Here is a 20,123-nt window from a genome sequence, read left to right on the forward strand (position 1 = left end):
CTCCCAGGGATGGCGCTTTCTCCCGCCGCTGCCTGGCCAAGTGGGGCGCCATCCGCCCCTGGCCCGCCTCCGGCCTGAGTCTGTCCCTCTGTAGCGGCCTCAGACCTGAACTAACAACGGACACGGAGGGAGCATCCGCTCTGCCAGGCGTTTTAATACATTGTTCTTTTTAATTGCACAGCAGTCGTGTGGGTGTCTGCCCATGGCCGCGCCTTGGCCCTGTAGATCTCCCCGCAAACTCCGGTCCAGGACTGAGATTTAAAATAGAAGGCAGTTTTAGGAGACCATTTCATGTCACCAGTGTGGTTTTGCCCACATTTCACTTACACCTATGGTTCAGCGCAGGGGTCTGGAATGGGTTACTATTGATAGGTGGTATTGCCAAGTGGTCAGGATTTCGGACTTGGAGCCAGGTTTCGTGGTTTCACGTTGCGGCGCCTCCACTTAATAGCTGTGTGACTTTGGACTAGTCACGTATGTCTTGGCCTCAGCTCGGCCTTGCGTGCCCTCGGTAATCCGGCCCCAGCTCTCCCGCATCATCTCTCCCTGTAAGGCTGCAAACTTCTCACCCTATGTGAGCTCGATGTTCTAGATGCTTTATGTTCATTGCTTTACTCCCTGGCGCTGTTGTGATGATGGAAAGAGCATTCTGGGGGGAAGTGAGGAGTCGTGGGTTCTAGTGCTGCCTTTGCCACATGCAGATGGGATGTTAATGTTTCATTCATCAGACAAAAATTTATTGAATGCTGCTGTATCAGACAGGGTTATGGACACTGGGAAAGACAGTTGTCCTTGCCTTCACAGAGCTCTCTAGTGGAGAGCAAGGCAGAAATGATGGGCTCCATGGGAAGTTGTTGAAGACAGAAATGGCAACGATTGGAGACCACAGAAGAAGCATTTGATGAAAAATTAAATTCCACTTGAGTCTTGAAGGATGAGGCGTTTGCTGGGGAGAGGGTCTGAAAAGAGGCAGATGGGTGTCACTGGAGCAGAAAACCAGGAGGAGGGTAGCCCGGGTGGGTGGGGTCAGAGACTGGAAGGCTTTTTTGTTGCTGTTGTATTGAGTTGAAATTTTTTGCTGTAGGCCCAGAGGTTGGATGACTTAAGGTGGAGTGGTGTGTTGGACGTTTGCCTGTAAGATGGGGGGGATGGGTTAGAAGGGGCAAGAGGAGAGGTATGAGGATCCGTGAAGACCAGCCAGAGATAGTGAGGGATGGCTTCATGGTTAATGATGGTGTAAGTTGCTATCCACTTTTAAAAGTTATTCAAGGCTAGGGCACTTAGCTCACCTATTTTTGTATTATGGGGTTTAGAATAACGTAAGGATTTAAAATGATGTAAAAGATTCTAAACGTACTTGTATGTTTGTGTGAATTGAATCAGATTTTTCTTTTCCTTTTTTGTTTTTGTTTTTTTAGGATTGTATTTATTTGACAGGGAGAGAGAGAGCACAAGCAGGGAGAGCAACAGAGGGAGAGGGAGAAGTAGGCTATTGGCTGAGCTGGGAGCCCGTCGGGGCTTGATCCTAGCACCCTGGGATCATGACCTGAGCCGAAGGCAGACTCTTAGCCGATTGAGCCACCCAGATGCCTCTGGAATCACTGATTTTTCTAAGCACTTGTTAATGATTCTAATACTTTTATTTTCTAATTTAGATTATGAAAGGAATAATGAATGCTAAGCATTACACCATTTATTAGGAAGGACATTTAGTATGAATATCAGGAATCTTCTATACTGGAGTGTAGACTTTTATTTTTTATTTATTAAGATTTTATTTATTTATTTGACAGAGTACAAACAGGGGGAGCGGCAGGGTGAGGGAGAAGCAGGTTTCCGCTGAGCAGAGAGCCCCATATGGGGCTCCATCCCAGGACCCTGGGATCACGCCCTGAGCCGAAGGCAGACGCTTAACGACTGTGCCACCCAGGCGCCCCTGAGTGTAGACTTCTAAAAACAAAAATTTTCCTTTCATTGCTCTTGAAGGTTAAATTTTAGGTGCTTACTAGGCACATTTCTTTTTTTTTTTTTTTTAAAGATTTTATTTATTTATGTGACAGAGAGACAGCCAGCGAGAGAGGGAACACAGCAGGCGAGTGAGAGAGGAAGAAGCAGCCTCCCAGCAGAGGAGCCCGATGTGGGACTCGATCCCGGAACGCTGGGATCACGCCCTGAGCTGAAGGCAGACGCTTTAACGACTGCGCTACCCAGGCGCCCCATTATTTCTAAGAATAATCTAGACAATCAGCTATCAGTCATGTTGAGAGCGGTGTTAAATGTGAATTTCACTTTTCAGAGATTAGCAAGTAAATGTGTGTTTTCCTATGGATCTAGTTCTTAGGTTACACATTTATGCCAAACGCACACTTAGGTAAAAGATTGTTCTAATATATGTTTGGGTAGGATAATAGCAGTTATAAAAAGATTGATCATTTTTTACTAGAAATTGTCTGAAATAAGTGAAAGAGAGAGGGACTCAAAAACAAAAATGTCCCAGAGATCCCCAAAGTGGGTGTCCTGCAGTTTTCACTGTGCAAAGTACAGTGTAACTGAGTGTCTGTTTAAATACTGTATGTTGATGTAAGCCTGCCAATACTTGTTTCTTGGGAGGAATTTTCCTTCATTTAATATTATGCCATACAGGTAAAGGGTTAACAAAACCTTTTCCTTTGCTTCTCTGTTCCACCTGGAAACCTTGGTCAAGTTAAGAAGGGTTAGGTACATTTCTAGGCAGCATTGCTTATTGAAGAAATGACCCTAGACTGGTAAATTATATCTGGACTGTAACGTGTGATGAACTATAAATACCTGATGAGGGTCCCATGCACTTGCACTTGAGGCAAATCTTGGAGCCTGTGACCTTTTCCTGCGTTCTTTAGCAGTCATACTTGCTTCTGACTATAGAAGACCGAAATCGTTAGAACTCCCTCAATTTCCTGCCCTCAAACCTCTACTTTTTAAAAAAATATAACAGCCTGTTGAGGTATTATTTGCATACAGTTTGATTCACACATTTATTTATTTTTGATTCACACATGTAAATTATACAATTCAGTGTTTTGTTTTATAATTCAGTGGTTTTTAGTATATTCACAAAATTAAGCAACCATTATCGCAGTGCATCTTTTTTTTTTTTTTTTAATAGGCTCCATGCCCAGCATGGAGCCCAACATGGGGCTTGAACTCACGACCCTGAGATCAAGACCTGAGCTGAGATCAAGAGGTGGACGCTCAACCGACTGAGCCACCCAGACGCCCCACCATAGTACATCTTTCTTATTTATTTATTTATTTATTTTATTTTATTTTATTTTATTTTATTTTATTTATTTCAACTTTTTTAAAAATTTTAATTCAATTAAATATTTTTACTTATTTTTTAAAGTAATCTCTACACCCAACATGGGGCTCGACCTCAAGACCCTTAGATCAAGAGTCGGATGGATGTTGTAACCAACTGAGCCAGTCAGGTGCCCCACAGTAAATTTTTAAAAATATTTTTGTCAGTCCTCAAAAGAAACCCTGGGCCCACTAGCAGTCACCCTCCCCCCGCCCCCCATTCTCCCAACACTAGACGACCACTAACCTGCCTTCTCTCTAGATTTGTTTATTCTGGACATTTCATAAAAATGGAATCATAAGGGCACCTGGGTGGTTCAGTCGGTTAAGCATCAGCCTTCGGCTCAGGTCATGTCCAGCTTCCTTGCTCAGCCAAGAGTCTGCTTCTCCCTCTGCCCCTCCTGCTGCTTGTGTGTTCTCTCTCTCGCAAATAAGTAAATAAAATCTTTTTTAAAAAATGGAATCATCATATGTGGTCTTTCTAACTGGGTTCTTTCACTTAATATTTTCAAGGTACGGGACACCTGGGTGTGGGTGGCTCAGTTGGTTAAGCATCTGCCTTCAGCTTAGGGGATGGGTCCTGGGATTGAGTGCTGCATGGGGCTCCATGCTCAGCGGGGAGCCTGCTTCTCCTGCTTGTTCTTTCTCTCTCTCTCTGGAAATAAAATCTTAAAATATTTTCAGGGTTCATCTCTGCTATCAGGACTTCATTCCTTTTTATTGACAAATAATATTTATTGTGTGGATATACTATATCTTGTTTTTACCTATTTGCCATTTCAAAGACATTTGAGTTACTTCTTGAACCTCTACTTTTTAATTTCATCTGTACCCATTCTTGCCTTCCCTATTGTGCCAGTGAAGAGGTGAGCCTTTTTTGTGGTCTGGATCTTATCCCCTCTTCTCAGAGGTAGCTTTCTGTTTCCTCTTCTCTGTCTGGTTCTAGTTCATTCTATTGGCATTTAGACTTACATCTTTTTTTTTTTTTTTTTTAAGATTTTATTTACTTATGAGAGAGAGAGGGAGAGAGAGGCAGAGGGAGAAACAGGGTCCCTGTGGAGCAGGGAGCCCTACGTGGGGCTCCATCCCAGGACCCTGGGATCATGACCTGAGCCGAAGGCAGACGCTTAACTGACTGAGCCACTGAGGCACCCTAGACTTATTCACACCTTTTTAGCTACTTTTAATCTTCAACATCTAGTGCTCACATTATTATAAAAAAGCCCTGTGAGGGTCTCCTGGGTGGCTCAGTTGGTTAAATGGCTGCTTTCAGCTTGGGTCATGATCTCAGGGTCCTGGGATCGAGCCCCCTATTGGGCTCCCTGCTCAGTGGGGAGTCTGCTTCTCCCTCTCCCTCTGCTCTCTCACTTGCATTCTCTCTCAAATAAATGAATAAAATCTTTAAAAAAAGAAAAAAAAGCCTTGTGAGATGGGTTAGTACCTAGCTCCAATTTATAGATAAGGAAGCTGAGTGACTGAAAAAGAAAGTTACTTTTTGCCTCTTTTGCTGTCAGAACTCAGAAAGCATCTCCTTTTGGGAGCCTTTCTTGATTCCCATGTTAAGACGGCCGGGTTAGCTGCCCCTCTTGGGTGTTCCCTGCCCTTGGACCTTCTCCTCACCCTAGACACAGCATTTATTCTACCTATTGCCTGTGTATCCCAATAGACTGAAAGCTCCTAGAGAGCAGGAACTGTGTTTTAACCAATGTCTGCCTCTGAATCCTGGCCCCTGGCACAATGCCCACGTGTAGCAGACACATGGTGATTCTTAGCTGAAAGGTTGGGGGCTCCACATTATTGAAGAGAAGAATCTCGTACGAACGTGAGGCTCTTCCTTCTGCTGTACCCCAGGTGGAGGCTGGGTAGCTTTCTGTTCCTGTTGCCCTTGTTTCACACCAGAAGGTCAGTTTTACTTCCCAGCTGGTTAGACAAAGCATACGATGCCAGTCTCTTCACCAGGAACGTAGAGTAGCTGTGCTTTAGGTGCTTGTCAGTAAATAAGATTTACAATGCACTGCCATGCAGTATGTCATAAAAACTCCTTTGAGAGAAATAGTATCTTTGGAGGATAACCTTGGCAGTTGGGCAGCCCGACTGTGCATTAGCAATGGCGATAGAGGAGGCCATGGGGGGAGTAGAATCACCTCCTTTGTCTCTTCACCCCACCCACTCTTAAGAAAGCACCCCTGTTGTGAACCTGTGTTCCTGTTGAAAGTGTCAGTAGAAAGATTTGACCGGATTGCTCTGGATCCTTGTCTCCAGGGCCAGGTAGATAACATTGATGTGCAGAGTAGTTGGGCGTAATAGGGAGTGGTGGGGCTTGTGGCTCCGAGTGCTTGTTCATCCTCTGATGGCATTCAGTTTCGGGTACTTTAAAAACCCTGTGCTGGCCAGACGGTTCTGCTGGCACGTCCTCCTGGTTTGATGATTTAAGAGCTATTTCAGAATTTTGGCAGACTGATGTGTTTTTTTTTTCCCTCTCAGAATTGTTTTCGCTGAGTTGGACTTCACAGTTGCCTTTTAATTTAAAGGATGATATGAAAAACAGTGTTTTTGAAACTCACTGTTGTATTTGCTGGAAGTTGCTGGTTAATATTCACAGTGGTGTTTATCAGTGCCTTTGGGAGAAATTCTCTGATTTTGTATTAACTCTAGTTTTCTGCTTTTTTTTTTTTAAGATTGATTTATTTTAGAGAGAGAGCCCACCCTAGTGGGGGGAGGGGCAGAGGGAGAGGAAGACAATCTCAAGTGGATTCCATGCTGAACCCAGTGTGGGGCTTGATCTCATGATGCATGCGATCATGACCTCAGCCGAAACCAAGGGTTGGACACTTAACTGATGGGCACTTGATGGACTGAGCCACCCAGGTGCCTGTGCTGCTTTTCTTGAGCGAGTTTTTTTTTCCCTTATTTTTATTTTTATGGTGTTTCATCTTTTGAATAATGTTACTCATGTGGAATTCAACTGGATGGGTTGGTAGGGTAACCAGTCATTCTGATTTGCTTGGGACTGAGGGGGCTCCTGGAACACTGGACTTAGAGTATTAAAACTGGGAGAGTCTTGGGCAAAATGGGATGAGTGCTAGGCAAAACCAAGAAATGATTTAGATAGGGCTGACCATTTAACTCAGGTTCTGATCCTGAGTGAGTATTAGTTGGGAGATCGTGAGTCGGCTGCAGGCTGGAGGTCTTCAGTCTCACGCATGCCTCTGCGAATGTGAGTACAGGCCTTGTTGGATGGGATTCTAGAGTAAACATAATTTTCATGCAACTTGCTTTCTAAATGCAAGCTAAACAGCAGTCTACTCAAGTCTGTAAGAAAATGTGACTTAAACTTACTGAGTTGATACTGGTGGCCTAAATAGTGTTTTACTCTAAGTTTGAACTGATTGCCCATATTTTAAAGATGGGGAGCTTTCAGAAAATTCATATTTTGAGCTGCGCTTTGAAAAATCTGCGCAGTTGAAAACTCTGGGTGTAAATATCCCCGCAGTTCGGCAGTGGGTTTGGAGCCGAGTGGCTGCTCTCTCTGACAAAGTCTAGATTCCTCCTTCACCCTGATGTGCTTTCCTTCTTTTGTCACTGTTCCCACCACTCCAGATGGTTTCTTTTGAAGACACTTGTCATGTCAGCTCTGTTGTTGCTCTTCTTGTGGCTTCCTTTGCTCATGTGATACCTGCCTGGTCGCTGTAGATGCTTGCCAGTCCTGGATGAGGTAATGAGGAATGTTCTAGGGAAGAACCTTAGGCAAGATTTGAGTCCTTTTTCTCGGTGTCTGACAGTGGGAATTCTTGCCAATACTAATGAAAGGAATATTGGAAGTATCAGCTATGCTTAGCTGTACAGAACAATTGCTTTATGTCATTTAATTAATCTTTATGCTTGTTTGTATCAGATATTTGTACTTGGCATGATCTATTATTAAATTGAGGTTAAATCTTTAATAAGATCCAGAATTGTCAGAATAATCTACAAGTATTACCTTTAAGTGAATAATTGGTATTACCTCTACTGAATGAAACCCAGTATTGGGACAACCCACATGCTCCCAGACATTGGCAAATGTCTGCTAGAGAAGCAGGATTGTTCGCAGTTGAGAACCAGTGATTTAAAATAAAGACCAAAAAGTTTGAAAACTCTGTGTTGATTGGATAGGGGAAATAGATGCACTCATTCTTCATGGATGATAGTGTTAACTGGCACAGCCAACCAAGGAGAATAGTCTGGCAATATTTATCAAAATCACTCAGATTCTTTGATAAAATCCAGTTTGGGAGCTTTATCTTACAGGTGTACTCACATGTTTGGAGAGTGAAGCATGTACAAGATTATTTATGCAGCATTGTTGTTATAGCAGAAACTGGAAACAACCTATCTATCCATCAGTAAGAGACTAATTACATTATAGAACATCCTCAGAGTCATGGAATGTTTGCAGCTGTAAACACAAGCTGATTGTACTGATGGAACAACCTCCAAAATTTTTAAATTTTTAAATTTTAAAAAAAGCCGAGATATAGAACAGTGTTTGTAGTATGCCCTTATTGATAGAGGAGCAAAGTAATGCTTGTGTGTGCATAGCTTGAGTTTGGGAATAAATTTTATAAACTGATAGCACTAGGCTGGTGAATTGGGTGTGTGGGGGATCAGTGGTGAAAGGGAAGTCTCCTTTTTGCTATACTTTTTTGAACCTTTGAATTCTGGTCTGTGTTACCTAGAACATGTTGAAATGAATAATGACTAATACATTTTTATGGGCCTTTTGGAAAAAATTTAATTGCATACAAATACTATAAGACTTTATTCAGACTGATGAGAAACTATAAGAAAGGACAAGTAAGTTTAGCTAGATATGTATTTACTCATTCTTTTTTTTTTTTTTTTAAAGATTTTATTTATTTGACAGAGAGAGACACAGCGAGAGAGGGAACACAAGCAGGGGGAGTGGGAGAGGGAGAAGCAGGCTTCCCGCTGAGCAGGGAGCCCGATGTGGGGCTCAATCCCAGGACCCGGGGATAACGCCCTGAGCCGAAGGCAGACACTTAACGACTGCGCCACCCAGGCGCCCCTATCTTTGTATCTTCCTAATTTTTTATTTTGATGCATAGCTTCCACAGAAGGGGGCATGGTGGGATGCTGCATCTATTCACCTTTTTATACCCTTCAACTAGGATGAGTAGTAAGTAATAAATGCTTGATAAACAGTTTGTTGAAGGAATGAATTACTGAGAGAAGAATGTAGCTTGGGGGAAGCCATTGTGTTAGGTACTTGAACACTTACTACTTTAAATTCTCAAATCTGTAACATGTATTTTTAATATTTTTCTTTAGGAACAAAGACTCTGGAGAGTGTTGTGCTTAGTAAAATGAATTTTGAGTCTTTTGTAAAAGATCTGCTTCTAGTTCGACAGTATAGAGTTGAAGTTTATAAGAATAGAGCTGGAAGTAAGGCCTCAAAGGAGAATGATTGGTATTTGGCATTTAAGGTAATTATCTTCCTCTTTAATTTGGTTATTATTTTTAAGAGTAGAAAAAATAAAGATGTGAGAGAATTCTCTTGTGTGTTTTTAATATTTTAACCAGGTTGTGATAATAAAATGCTTTGAGGAATAAATATTATTTAGCATGTGGTTTTTTTAATCATGATGTAATAGCAATTTAGAAATTCAGTAAATCCTTATTATTAGTATGAATACTTGGAGCTTTGTCAGGATCCCTGAAACCTAATAATAAAATAGACTTTATGTAAAATTGAATACCAGCATTAAAGATTTGATTTTATTGTTTTTAAAGTAGTATCACATAGATTGACTGTATCCCAGGTACCTCATTTATACACATTTGGTTTTTTTTAAGATTTAAAAATTTATTTTTATTGTAATTGGTTTTGAAGATTTTATTTATTTGAGAGAGAGAGAGAGATACAAAGCATGAGCAGGAGGGGCAGAGGGAGAGGGAGAGAGAATCTCAAGCCAACTCCATGCTGAGCGTGGAGCCTGATGCAGGGCTCTGTTCCAGGATCTTGATGTCATGACCTGAGCCAGAACCAAGAATCAGATACTCAACAGACTGAGCCACCCAGGCACCCTATTTTAATTTTTTAAAAAGATTTATTTGAGGGGCACTTGGGTGGCTCAGTCATTAAGCCTCTGCCTTCAGGGTCCTGGGATCGAGCCCAGTGTTGGTCTCCCTGCTCAGCGGGAAGCCTGCTTCTCCCCCTCCCTCTGCCGCTCCCCTTGCTTGTGTGAGGGTGCGTGCGTGCTCTCTCTCTCTCTCTCTCTCTCTCTCTCTCTCTGTCTCTCTCTCTCTCAAATAAATTCTTAAAAAAAAAGATTATTTGAGAAGGAGCTCAAGAGCAAGTTTTGGGGGCCAGAGAGAAAGAATCTCAAGCAGAGGACCTGCTGAGCACGGAGCCCCAGGCCACCCTGAGATCCAGACCTGAGTGGAAGTTGAGTCCGGAGCTTAACCGGATAAGCCACCCCTCCTTTTATTTTTTCAAATTTTCTGATGTTTTAAAACTTTAAAACTCGTTCTTTCTTTTCTTTTTTCTCTTTTCTTTCTTTTCTTCCTTTCTTATTATTTATTTGAAGTAATCTCTGCACCCAACATGGGGCTTGAACTTATAATCTCAAGATTGAGTCATGTGCCAGCCAGGCACCTCTCATTTGTACACATTTGTAATGTGTTGTATTTTTGTATGTGCTTGTCTCTTCCATTAAATGTATAATTTTTTATAAGTCAGGGACTTTGTTTAATGGTGATCGTATTCCTTGGTGTCCCTAGAAAGGATTATTGACATGCATGTTTTATGCCTTCATGGAGATAGTAGTGCTATTTTGTTTTATATAATGACTATCTTCATTGTTCGTCTGTAAGGGCCTGTTTTTGGTTGTTCAAATGCAGTGCCTGCAGAGTAGGTTCTCAATAAATACTGGAATAAATTAATGGTTAGAATATTGTTGGGGAGGCAAGATTTATTCTTGAAAGGGAATAATTGTGTGATAAGGGAGACAGTGCTTTGGGCTTGTAGTCAGCATATATTCTTTCTTTTCTCTGTCTGTGTCCTTGGCAAATTTCCCAACCTACTCCTTTATCTGTTTCTCCATAAACAGTAAAATTAGAAGGGTTTTTTGATGGTTTCCAACTTGAAAGTCCTTATTTTTTTCTTGTGAGGTTTAATAGAATCCTTAAACATTTGGTCTTGGTACTACCCCAAATATAATCTTCAATCTTTGTTCCATAATGGGTCCTCCTCCCCCTGCCCACCTTTGTAAATGTAGACATTTACTGAAGATAATATCTGGGAGAATATAGCATTCTACATCATAGTTTTCTGGGGATTTTCATTGGTGTTTTCCTGAGAACCGTGGGGCTTTTACTTAGAGTTTTAGCCTGTTTCTTGAAAGATTTTAATAGAAAATTGATCGTACCACAAAGTGATTTTTTCTGTCTCTTCATAGAACTCAATTAGTTAACAACACCAAGATGTGGAATCCTCAGTTTAAGAGATTACTATGATTATCAGCCCATCACACCTCACTCCTCTGTGTCATGTCCGAATCCTTCAGGATGAATTCTCCTTAACACCTACCTTTTAGGTCAGGGGGAAATTTTTTCAAATATATATATCTTTATCAGATTAAGGTGGTATCTTCATCCTGACATTTTAAGTTCAGATCTAAAACTGCAAAAATTGATTTATCTTTACATTTTTTAGCTTATTGAGTCTATGATAAAGTATTAGTGATATTTAAAATAGTTGATCTCTATGATTGATTCTTTCCCATGTTCTCAGTGGTATGTTCAGAGCAGGAAACGACCTTGGATACCATCTAGTTCACAGATTACCAGTCTTAATAATTTTCAAGGACCCTCAAGAATCCAATTTTATTAGCTACTGGTCCCTTTTGAGTTTTTTAAAGGTGTGCTTCATAATCTGTGCAAATCCAAAATATATATGTAAAAGTACGATGTTTACATTTGCAGTTGAGTCAGTGCTTTTAAAATTTGAATGCAAGATAATGATTTTCCCATTTCATTTTTTTTTTTTTAAGATTTTATTTATTCATTTGACAGAGAGAGATAGCCAGCGAGAGAGGGAACACAAGCAGGGGGAGTGGGAGAGGAAGAAGCAGGCTCCTAGCGGAGGAACCTGATGTGGGGCTCGATCCCAGAACGCCGGGATCACGCCCTGAGCCGAAGGCAGACGCTCAACCGCTGTGCCACCCAGGCGCCCCTCCCATTTCATTTTTTAAAAAAATTTTTAAAGGGTGCCTGTCTGGCTCAGTTGGTAGAGCATGTGACTCTTGAGCCTCAGGATCGTGAGTTCAAGCCCCACGTCAGGCATGTGGCCTACCTTAAAAAAATAACAATAAATAAAATAATTTTTTAAAAAAGTTTTTAAGTAATCTCTATACCCAGCGTGGGGCTCAAACTCGTGATCCTGAGATCAAGAGTCCCATGCTCTTCTGAGGACCCTTTATTTGGAAATCACTAATGTAGAACAATCTCTGCATTTTACAGAGAAATTGATAGAGAATTGACTTTCCAAGGTCAGTATTTTTAGCTAGGATTACTGCCCTCCTGTGTGGTGTAGTTAGTGAAAATACTGGTATGTGCAACTAATAGGTAGGTATTTTCACCGGATGTAGAAATTTAAGCATACCATTGCTAGGATTATCATTTTGGACACCTTAATGATTGTGTATAAATCCAGCTGCCAGATTTCAAATTGAAAATCTCTTTTGATAAGTTTATTTTTAGATATGCCCAAGTGTCCTGAAAATAATTGGAAAAATAGGGAGGATACTTTATAGAAAACGAGGTAATAATAATTGGAATATATTGTTATAAGCAATTTTTTGTAAGAGAACGTTTTGTTAGTAAAATTGGTCAAGGTTGGGTAATGCTTGTTTGCTAGTAAAATTTTAAAGTACGTTCAACAGTTCTTAAAATTTTTCTTAATTTTTGTTAAGGCTTCTCCAGGTAATCTTTCTCAGTTTGAAGACATTCTGTTTGGTAACAATGATATGTCAGCTTCCATTGGTGTCGTGGGTGTTAAAATGTCTACAGTTGATGGCCAAAGACAGGTCGGAGTTGGGTATGTTGACTCCATACAGAGGAAGCTAGGACTTTGTGAGTTCCCGGATAATGATCAGTTCTCCAATTTGGAGGCTCTCCTGATACAGATTGGACCAAAGGAATGTGTTTTACCAGGAGGAGAGACTGCTGGAGACATGGGAAAACTGAGGCAGGTAAGGGAATCAAATTAGTCATGGAGGAGAATCTAAGCCTAGGAAAGACTCATTAACATGATAGACACTGTTTTATTTGAAGAAAAAAATAATTCAAAAGTCATTTTTTTTTGTATCTAAATATAGTATAGTAATGTTGTATTTTCAGGATAGTCTTGATGTTTATTTTTCACGGGAACTTTGAATCTTTAAGAGGACCTAGAACTGGCTATTTCTTGTTTAAGGTTTGTTCTACTTCAGATCACTTCCCCCTCTCCTTCCTTCCTTCCTAAAAGAGTAACAATGTCATTTTAAAGGGATCACAGCTGATTAAAAGGAATGCTTTCACAGTTATGGGGCGAGGTGATTTAGATCCATTAAAAAATCTCCAATTTATTACCGTGTTTAGCATGGGTTTATCAAATAAATAAGATGCAGATCTTCAGGGTTATTTTTCGATAGTTCAAGTGGGACTTCCAGCCTCTTATTTTACTGAGTCTTTTAAAAAAATTCTGATTGTACTGTTCGTGTAAGTGTGTGCTTTATTTAGGTATTTAAGGGATGTTGTATCCCCTAAGGGTTCTTTTCTTTTTGTGGGCCTCAAATGCCACACGAACTGCTTGGGAAAGAGTAAATCTATGATGGACATTGTTACCATGGATAGTATCTAAGCAACTTTCCACGAGTTATTCTGTTAAGAGTTTTCACTATTAAGATTCGTTTTTGAAAGCTTTATGTGAACATAATTTCAAATTTCCCTGGAAACTTAGTTTATAGATTTTAAAAATACATGTTATATGTTACCAGCGTATTGCACATTATATAAAAATTTAATATGGGTTAATAATTGGTTAGACTGTTGTTACTGTACTTGCGGCACAGTTTTTTCTCATTTCTTTTTTAAATCCTTTTCTTGAAGTAATTTAAATTATTTTTTATAAAATAGGTTATTCAGAGAGGAGGAATTCTGATCACAGAAAGAAAAAGAGCTGACTTTTTTACAAAAGATATTTATCAGGACCTCAACCGGTTGTTGAAAGGCAAAAAGGGAGAGCCAGTGAATAGTGCTGTCTTGCCAGAAATGGAGAATCAGGTATGTGGATTACAATACGAATTTACTCTTCAATTATGATCATGACTTGTAGAAGGCTACTTGTTTCATCTCTCTCAAAGTCTAAACTGTGGATCACTGATATTAATTAAATTTAGTTTTACTGTGATGAAGCTTGTGAAAAACTTAAGGAAATGACTAGAAAAATTGAAAATAACCTTAAATATAATTACATTATATTTATTCAACATATATCCTTGGGGCAAGAAGAGTTTTATTGATTTCACAGGGCAGAACCTGATTACTGTTACTTACGTGGATGAGATAGCATAGTGGTTGTAGGGGGAAAAAAGATGTATCACAACATTATAGTGTACAGGTTGTGGGTTCTTTAATAAATTAATTCACCTTTTTGAGAGGCAGTTTCATTGTTTGTTAAGTAGATAATTTTTTTTTAAGACTGCACTTTAGGGGCGCCTGGGTGGCACAGCAGTTAAGCGTCTGCCTTCGGCTCAGGGCATGATCCCAGCGTTGTGGGATCGAGCCCCATATCAGGCTCCTCCGCTATGAGCCTGCTTCTTTCTCTCCCACTGCCCCTGCTTGTGTTCCCTCTCTCGCTGGCTGTCTCTCTCTCTCTGTCAAATAAATAAAATCTTAAAAAAAAAAAAAAAAAAAAAAGACTGCACTTTAAAAATATATATATTTTATTTATTTATTTGTCAGAGAGAGAGAGGGCACAAGCAGGGGGAACAGCAGACAGAGGGAGAAGCAGGCTCCCCGCTGAGCAGGGAGCCGGATGTAGGACTTGATCCTAGGACCCTGGGATCATGACCTGTGCCGAAGGCAGGTGCTTAACCCACTGAGCCACCCAGGCGTCCCTAGATGATAATCTTAAAGGATTGTTGTGAAGATTAGGAAGTAATAAGGGTGTAAATAAATATAGTATGTAGTACATAATAAATACTAAATTTAAACAGTTTGGCTAAAAAATTGGTACTTGTTATGTACGTTTAGTGGTAGAAATGAATATGGAAACTAATTTTTTTATGGGGTTTTCAGTGGTTGATGTGTTTCTTTGTTCAAATCTTTGAGGTGGGTATGGCTTGAGATGTATTTTTACATATTTAAAAAAATATTGGCAACTCTTGACAGGATATTTGTGGGTCACTGAGAAGTAAAATGAAAAATTTTGGTATACTTAAAAAAATTATGGTATACTTAACTAAGAGCAAGCTTTATAACTTAGAATTCTCAAAGTAGATTTCAAACTAGAATGAACTGGGACTATTATGATTATTGTGATTTTGTGGTGATTGTCACATAATAGTTTGATTCTTGCAAACAGAGTAATTGTTTTAATGTTTGTGTGTGTGACATAATCAAAAGCCAGTATGTAAGAGTAGTAATACTGGTATTAGAAACATACCTTTTGAAAATATGCAGAAGCTTTTAGGGTTACTAAAAAGTGTTTTTATCTGTGTGGATTCTAGTGATAGAGTCTTTTAAATTCTCAATCTTAGGTTGCAGCTTCATCACTGTCTGCAGTAATCAAGTTTTTAGAACTCTTATCAGATGATTCAAATTTTGGACAGTTTGAACTGACTACTTTTGACTTCAGTCAGTACATGAAATTGGATATTGCAGCAGTCAGAGCCCTTAACCTTTTCCAGGTAAAAAGAAAAATACGTGGATTAAAAATACTGAATGTTATAAGATGTTTCCTTTGTTATATACTGAAGAATATTATTAAGGAGCTTGAATATTTTGAAATATTACTATACTTAGAATAGATAAGCAGTTTTAAATTATTGTATTTTTCTATTTGTAAGCTATATAAATAGTATTTGTCCTAGCTTTATGAATAATTTTGTTATATTAACAGCAGTTTTAAAAAAATTACATTTTAAGAAGTTTTATGTCTAAAACTGTAGTAATTACAAAGTGATTTTGGTTTGGGGAAAAATACACTGGAAAAAATACAGATTAATAGGTCGGAAGTTTGATTTTAGGAAGAGGAGGGTTTTTTTTTTTGTTTTTTTGTTTTTTTTTTTAGAAAAACATTTTTATTTCTTTATGCACATTTCGCTTTAATAGCCACCAAAAAGACTGTTTCATTTCGTCTAATAGGCCCTGTCTACCAGTTATATTGACCTTCACCATATGGCCATGGCACCACATGAATATGTATCATGCATTTATACACACATGCACTCATTCTAACACCATGAGACACAGGCTAGGCTTTCACACAACTGGGAGTCTCTCACAGGCCATGTTCAAATGATCACTGGTTTGCTTATCCAAGATTTGCAGTTTACTTGGTCTGGCCATTAGTCCCAATTCCCCAGAGAGGAGTTAGGATGACAAAATGGAACAGTATTTTTTTTTTTTTTTTTTTTGGTTAAGATTTTTATTTATTTACTTGAGAGAGAGTGAGAGCGTGAGCACGAGCATGAGCAGGGGAGGGAAAAGAGGGGGAGAGAGAGAGAGAGAGAGAGAGAATCTGGAGCAGACTCTTCGTTGAGGAGGGAGCCCGACGTGGGACTCAGTCCTGGGACCCTGAGATCATGACCTGAGCTGAAGGCAGTGCTTAACCGACTGTACCACCCAGGTGCCCCAAAATGGGGCAGTATTTATAGTGAGGTCACCACACTTTGGAATTCATAAAGGAATGGTAGTGGGAGGTGCTAGGTTAAACATGAGATGGCATCTGGAAAGCTACCACTTTGACTGTGTGGATTCAGAATACTCAGGTGCTGCAGTATAGACTGACACCCAGCCTGACAGTGACTCAGCTGAGGAAGAGGAACTTTTGTGCAAATTTCTCATTTAATATTTGAAGACTGTTAAGTGTTCTCATTTCCAAAATTATTTAATTATTTTTTATGGCACAGTAAGGTTTTTCACTAATGAGCATGCCATTCTTCCTATTTTGTTTTTTGTTTGCTAGGGTTCTGTTGAAGATACTACTGGCTCTCAGTCTCTGGCTGCATTGCTGAATAAATGCAAAACCCCTCAAGGACAAAGACTGGTTAACCAGTGGATTAAGCAGCCTCTCATGGATAAGAACAGAATAGAAGAGAGGTATATTTCTCATGTACACTTCTGTAAGCTTTGAGTAACTTCTAATTACTCTAGGATTATGCCGCTTACTCTAATATGGAAACTTGCTCCTGTATTTTAGCATCGGACTACACAGAGAGCTACTTACATGGTCACAGAATAGTAATGATTTAGATTGATAGAATAACTTAGTTTACTAATTACTGTCTTTTTCAGTATAAAAAAGTAAGATTTTATTATCAGGATGGATGGATAGTGTTTCAGACCATGAATTTGGGAGCCTGGCTATCTTGGTTCAAATTATGGCTCTACCACTTATTAGCTGTGTCATCTTGGGGGAGTTACTTAACCTCAGTGTTGTAGTTTCTTCCCTTTTAAAATGACAGTAGTAAACTACTTCGTAGGGTTGTTATGAAGACTAGATGATTTATTTATTTTTTTAAGATTTTTATTAATTTATTTGAGAGAGAGTGAGAGAGAAAGCATGAGTGGAGTGAGGGGCAGAGGGAGAAGCAGGCTCCTTGCTGAGCAGGGAGCCTGACGTGGGACTCGATCCTGGGACTCTGGGATCATGACCTGAGCCGAAGGCAGATACCTAACTGACTGAGCCACCCAGGTGCCCCAAGACGAGATGATTTAATATATATAAAGTACTTTGAAGAAGATCTGGTACATAGGAAGCACTTACTCTTAGTTATTTTAGAAAGGATTTCAGGCAGCCTAAAGATATATTTCAGAAAATCTTTAAAATTGAGAAAATGAAAGAAAAAGTTTTATAATCCTGCTACCCAAATACGATTAGCATTTGGGTATATTTTATCTTTATCTTTTGTTTTAGATATGAGTTTTAAGACTTTTCAGTGGAGTATACTATCCATAGAGCACAAGTCCTAAGTATGCAGCTTGGCGGATTTTCACAAAGTGAGCAACACATGGTGTAACAGCAGTCAAATTAAGAAACAATGTGACTAGCATCCCTAGTAACTCCCCTGGCTTCTCTTGCTAGTTACTACCCCATCTCATTTCAAAAGTAATTACTGTCCTTGTAACATTATAGGTTAATTCGTTTTGCCTGTTTTTGAACTTTATTTTTATTTTATTTATTTATTTTTAAGATTTTTAGAGAATGAGTGCATATGTGGGTATGGGAAGGGGCAGAGGGAGAAGGGAGAGAGCGTCCCAAGCAGACTGCACTAGGCATGGAACTGGACACTGGGCTTGATCTCAGGACCCTGAGATCATGACCTGAGCTGAAACCAGGAGTTGGATGTTTAGCCAACTGAGCCACCCAGTTGCTCCATGAACTTTATGTAAATGGAATCATTTTATATGGTGCACTCTTATATTAGTCCTTTTTTAAAAAATCATAGTTGTAGGGAGCCCAGGTGGCTCAGTTGGTTAAGGGTCTGATTCTTGGTTTTGGCTCAGGTCATGATCTCATGGGTCGTGGGGTTGAGCCCCACTTCCGGTTCTGGTGTTGGTTTCCTGGGTCAGTGAGGAATCTGCTTGAGGATTCTCTCCCTCTGTCCCTCCCCCAGCTCCTGCACACGCTTGCTCTCTCTCTCTCTTAAATGAATACCTAAATCTTAAAAAAAAAAAAAAAAAAGTTGTAAATCCTTATAGTTTGGTGCCCCAATTTTTCCCCACTTATGTTATATTATCATAAACATTTTACTGTTGCTGTTTTATCTTCATATTCAGCGTTTTTAATTTTTAGTAAGTACATAATATTTTATTGACTAGATGTACTTTATTTTACCTTTCTTAATAATTAGGCTATTTTTAATGGCCTAATTTGTACCTAATGTTTTCCATTTGGCAAATTAAGTTACATTGCCAGAACTGGTAAAAGATTCGTTATTTTTATGGCTTATGATGTCACATCATTGAAGAATTTGTTGAATACCTACTGCATACTGATGATACGCAAAAGCATAATGATCTCTTCAGTATTTGGGATGTTGCCAGGCAAACATAAAGTAGTTGGTCGGTTTTGTTATATACCCTGCACATAATTACTAAGCTCATTGTTAATCCTGTGCATTCTAAAGAGTCTTAAAATAAAAATAACCCAGGAGGTTAGTGATTTGTGGATGTGTTGGTATTTTATTGACAATGCATAAGTTCAGATGCTAAGGTGACTTTCTGAAGTCAGGTTTGTTGGGGAAGAAGAGTGGGATTTAGTAATTTAGGAAATAGGAAGGATTAGATGTTTGCAAGTAATCAAAGCAGTTTACAATTTTTAATTTTAATTATCTGTGAATAAGTAATAACATTTATATGTGTCAAAATTCAAACAACAGAGGGATACACAGTGATAATTCTCCAGTTCTTGTCCCCCAGTTCCCTGGGACCTCTTCCTCAGGGGCTGTCCGTTGTACAGCTCCAGGGACACGTTTTTTTTTTTTTTTTCCCCTTGAATATTTTATTTATTAGCGAGTCTGAGAGTGAGCACGAATGGGGGGAGGGGCAAAAAGAGAGGGACAAACAGACTCCCTGCTGAGCAGGGAGCCAACGGGGCTTGATCCCAGGACCCTGAGATCATGACTAGAGCCGAAGTTTTACAAGTCAGATGCTCAACCTACTGAGTCACCCAGGGGCCCAGGGACACGTTTGTTGTACTCTGTGAATTGCCACTGCTGCCCTGGGAGCAACCAGGTTTTTTTGCTTTTTGGTTTTTTTTTTTTTTTAAAGAAAACTTAGGTAATTTAACTCTCAAGCTCCAGGTCATTGATTATGTTCTTAACTTTGGTCTTGTGGGAGCAGAGCAAGTGTCAGTGGTCCCCTTCTGGCTTAACAACTAGAGCACGTATGTATTTGGACTCTTTGAAACTGGGATGTCACTTTTCTATTACCAGAGTAACAAATACTTAGAAGATAAAATAGCAAAATTAGATTTTTTTAGAGGGTAAATAAAGATTTTTTTCACAGGACATAGCAATAATTTCCAACATCTGGTAGTCTAACAAGACTTATTAATTAGAAACAACACTTGTGAGGAGAGCTTTACGAGTTAGAATATGATCTGGTTTTCTGCACCCGTAAGATGAGAACACATATTTTCTCCTCTTTATTTTGCTGAGAATGTTTCATTTGCCAGCAAATAAGAAGACCCTTGGTTTTCAAGACCAAATGCTGAAATTCCAGAGTAGGGAGAGAAAGTTATACTCTTCATACAGGTTCTTGTTTGGACAGTCTCCTTGTTTTATTTCCCTTTCTCAATTCTGCCTGCTGAGATACCTACGGCTTCAAAGTTTACACCTTTCAGGGGCTTCAGGGCAAATCTCCCTCTTTGAGCATTTAGGATTGATCTTCAGGGTAACAGTGAAATCATGTTTTCTGTTTCTTACTGCCATTATTATTTTGGGCCTATTTCCGGAAGAGTAAGTAGTGGGAATCTGTAAGTGAAGAGTTAATTTTGCTTTTTAAGTAAACCT

General features: G+C 39.5%; 1 protein-coding gene across 5 annotated transcripts in view; it reads left to right on the forward strand.

Annotated features, from left to right (window-relative positions):
• The window catches only part of MSH2 (mutS homolog 2), a 93,434-nt gene that overhangs the window by 362 nt on the left and 72,949 nt on the right, over positions 1 to 20,123 (forward strand). For all 5 annotated transcript variants that reach the window (XR_006777819.2, XR_006777821.2, XM_045787939.2 and 2 more), the window contains exons 2-6: positions 8,671 to 8,825; positions 12,315 to 12,593; positions 13,519 to 13,665; positions 15,144 to 15,293; positions 16,574 to 16,707. Coding sequence is in view for 3 of the 5 variants with exons in the window: in XM_045787939.2 (XP_045643895.1) it covers positions 8,671 to 8,825; positions 12,315 to 12,593; positions 13,519 to 13,665; positions 15,144 to 15,293; positions 16,574 to 16,707 (865 nt within the window). In the remaining 2 variants the exon portion in view is untranslated. The remainder of the gene's footprint in view (positions 1 to 8,670; positions 8,826 to 12,314; positions 12,594 to 13,518; positions 13,666 to 15,143; positions 15,294 to 16,573; positions 16,708 to 20,123) is intronic.

This window comes from Ursus americanus, chromosome 7 (assembly GCF_024610735.1).
Source record: "Ursus americanus isolate L20-20 chromosome 7, mUrsAme1.1.p, whole genome shotgun sequence".
In the NCBI taxonomy this organism is placed as follows: domain Eukaryota; kingdom Metazoa; phylum Chordata; class Mammalia; order Carnivora; family Ursidae; genus Ursus; species Ursus americanus.